This window comes from Charadrius vociferus, unplaced genomic scaffold (genome assembly GCF_000708025.1).
Source record: "Charadrius vociferus isolate BGI_N301 unplaced genomic scaffold, ASM70802v2 scaffold190, whole genome shotgun sequence".
NCBI lineage: Eukaryota > Metazoa > Chordata > Aves > Charadriiformes > Charadriidae > Charadrius > Charadrius vociferus.
The window spans coordinates 5,644,578-5,647,852 of NW_009646608.1; the positions used below are offsets into that span (position 1 = coordinate 5,644,578).

Genomic DNA, 3,275 nt, shown 5'->3' on the forward strand with positions numbered 1-3,275 from the left:
ACCGCCACCACCACCACCACCGGCTCCCCCCGGTGCAGGACCGGCGGAACGATGCCCGCAAGCGGAGCGGGCTCCCGCATGGGGCTGGAAGTTTCCCACGCAGGGCGAGGGCAAGCGGCACCCAAATCGGGCTCCCATCCCCATCATCCCCCAGCCTGGGTGCCCTGATTTCCTCCTCCTGCAAGCGCTCGGCAAAGGGCAGCTATACAAGAATTGCCTGTTCCATTAAAAAAAAAAAAGACTAAAAAATAATAGGTGTCATGCGTTGCAGCGGCGCTGCCACGTGGGTGAGGTTTGGCTCTCTGGCCCCTGTCCCCAGCCATGTGGCTTTGTGATGGTGCCTTCTGTTGTCACCCCCACCTCGAGTTCTAATTTCAAGGGATACCTTCTAAAAACCACTGATCATCGCTTCTACTATTACAGATCGCGTTCCTTGTTGGCGTAATAGCAAAACCTGATCAGCTTTGCTCTTCAGGCGCACTTTTCCAGGTTATTTCTGGGTCCACACTGGGGGCTGCTGCCTTACTTCCAGTTATTAAACTTCCAGTTAAGTGGTACTTGATCCATTTAGCACTGGGGTGTCCGCGACCTTTGAGAGGCACAGTTTTCTGTGAAATTAGAGGTTACATTTTTCAAAAATAACTACATGTTTTGGATCCTAAATTTCATTTTCAAAGGTGGTCAAGGCTTTGAAATTACCAAATACCTGGGAAGGAGCTTTTGAAAATGGAACTTAAGAACACCCTGATTTTCCAAGGCATAAACCAGTCATCACCAGTCACAGCTGGAAGTGAAGAGAACAGACATTTCAAATGAGCCCTGTTTTCTCCCAGCACCCCTTTTGACTTTCTTCTCCCAAAACATCATTGTTGTTTGGGGGCTTTTTAATTTGGCCTTCTTTTATATGAGTACCTTTAATAAATATGTTGCTGGGAATTAATCTTGAGCAGAGTCTCCACCCAGGTTGATGAGTCTTTGCCAAGCCCAGCTGATGCACATTGCCCCAGTAGAACTGCAGACCATGGCCAGCAAGAAATGTGAGAGACCTGGCACGTTCAGCTGTTGCCCTTTGCTCATCAGCTGCCAACAGCTCTTTCCCATACTGAACTTTGGCTCGCCGCAGCTTTTCCAGCAGGTCTGAGCCATATCAACAGGTATCAATAGTCCCGTCTACCCCAGGGACATGGTCTCCAACACTGATGGCCTGAGGCAGCATTATCAAACAATTAGTGGGGAGAACGGTCTGGTGCTCATAGTTGAGTAGTCTCAATTTTAATAAGATACATATCAGTCTTTCAGACATTGTGTACCTCACAAGATGCATGTTAGAAGTGACCTGAGGCCTTAAATGCCAAGGTTTTTGCATGAGGTCATGAAAAACTGGCTCATCCGTGCAGGGTTCTGCCAGTTCAGAAAGCGTTTGTTTTCCATCCAGGGAAAACTGGTTCTTCCACCAAAAGAAAACAACAAAAAAAGCTCATTTTCTTGAAATCTCTTTAGCCTACAAAACTGCTCATCTCCTTCCTAAGATGTTTATTTGGGGGCCTCTGCTATAAAAATTTTGAAGTTAGAAAGCCAGAAAGGCCTCTGTCTGTAGATGGGTAGATTTGCAGACTAATTCAATTAGCGTGGCTAGACAGATGCTTTCCTCCAGATGGATGCTGTGGTGCGTTATAAACAGGATGGACAATCTAACAGACTTCTCAATAAGTGAAAATAGAGGGGTGTCTCTTAAAACACTTAAGCGTGTAGAATTATGCCAGGGGAAGTCTTAAAATTCCCTAAAAAAAAAATAAGTTGGGGGCATGCTGGCCTTTCCAGTCAGCTTTTGCCTGCTCTAGGTTAGGTGCTGAAGGCAGCAAAGCTCTGAAAACTCATATAACTCACCACGTGTGTATCTGGAGGCCCAAGTAAACTTCTGCACATGCTACTGCAGTTACCAATATTCAAGTTGGTGCTTTAAATCTCTTGAATATATGCAAGTGCCATCACATGTCTTGATCACGTCTTGGACATCCTGTTGGAAGAGTTTGTCCAGGCTGAGGAAGTAGATATACTACTTGTCTGTCACAAGGAAAACAGCTGCTAGAAAAATTTGATTCTAATACTAATTATCTGAAACATCTGCTTGGTTAGTTTATTGCAGCAGAATACAATTATCAGTTACATTTCTGTCCAGAAGAGACAGAATGCCTGGCTTTTTTTTTCCCTCTTCTTTATATTGTATACTTGCATTTACTTCCTTTAGAAAAATTCCTCCTGGCTTGCTTTGCTGAAAGAAAGAATGAGGGTCCTGCATCTCCACTCAAATACATCAGTAGACCCGAGTTTGCTTTCTGCCACCTTTCAACATGCCACATTCCTCAGAGATCTCAGCAGAGTGCTTCAGGGATGCACAAGTGACCTGTTTGGATTTAATAGTTAATTATTGTTATACCCAAACAGTTTTTCTGGTCTAAATTGACCCAGATTTCCCTACTAATGTGTGGAATACTAATGTTCTTGGATTATCATTAGCTTAGAATGAAAAGGGACTTTATAGCTAGAAAGTCCCTTTTCCTCAGGGCTCAGTAGTTTTGCCAACGCAATTCTCAGCTATTTCCTCAACCGAGGCGAGCATTAGCAACTTTTTCCCCCACAATAATTTGCAATAAATTTCTTGCAAATACCTTGTCAGCTTTGTGTAAACACTTGAACATTTATAGCTGGGAGGCAACGTGCTGCCGTAGATAAGGTTGGACACTACAATCTTTAACGAGTCAGCTCCCCTGAGACGGTCTTATTACATCTTGTCTGGTGGACATCTCCTTGCCTCATACCTGTGGGCTTGTGTCGACATTCACCTTTGGGTAACCTTTGCAGCTGAGTTTTCTTCATCTCTCACCATCCTAAAACAATTTTTGCTTTAGTTCATTTTTTTTTCCTCCTGTTTGTGGTTAATCTTATTGAAAATTAGCTGTGTAGTCATGTGTTTTGGTACTTGACAGGCATAACTTTTTTTCATCCATTTCTAGAACCAGTGCCTGTGGTGTATGGCCTTTATGGCTAGCACAGAAGATGACCTGGGGGAGAGCTATGAAAGGGTGAGGAGCTTAGTGAAGCACTTGATTGATACCTTACACCTCAAGGGGCAAAAACGCAAACTTAAAAAGAAAATCTAAGCTTAACCATCAGCAGGAGGAAGAACAGTAGAGGATGATTTTCCTTAAGCAGAGCTGATGGAAACGTCTTCTGTGAAATGTGCAAGCAGTGATCGTTAGGCATCTCTACAATTG

The 3,275-nt window shown here is 43.9% G+C and overlaps 1 protein-coding gene across 1 annotated transcript in view; it reads right to left on the reverse strand.

Annotated features, from left to right (window-relative positions):
- SLCO3A1 (solute carrier organic anion transporter family, member 3A1) overlaps window positions 1-80 on the reverse strand; it is a 141,959-nt gene extending 141,879 nt beyond the window's left edge. Inside the window, exon 1 of the mRNA XM_009887641.1 lies at window positions 3-80. Coding sequence (XP_009885943.1) covers window positions 3-80 — 78 coding nt within the window. The remainder of the gene's footprint in view (window positions 1-2) is intronic.
- Between the last annotated feature and the right edge of the window lie 3,195 nt (window positions 81-3,275).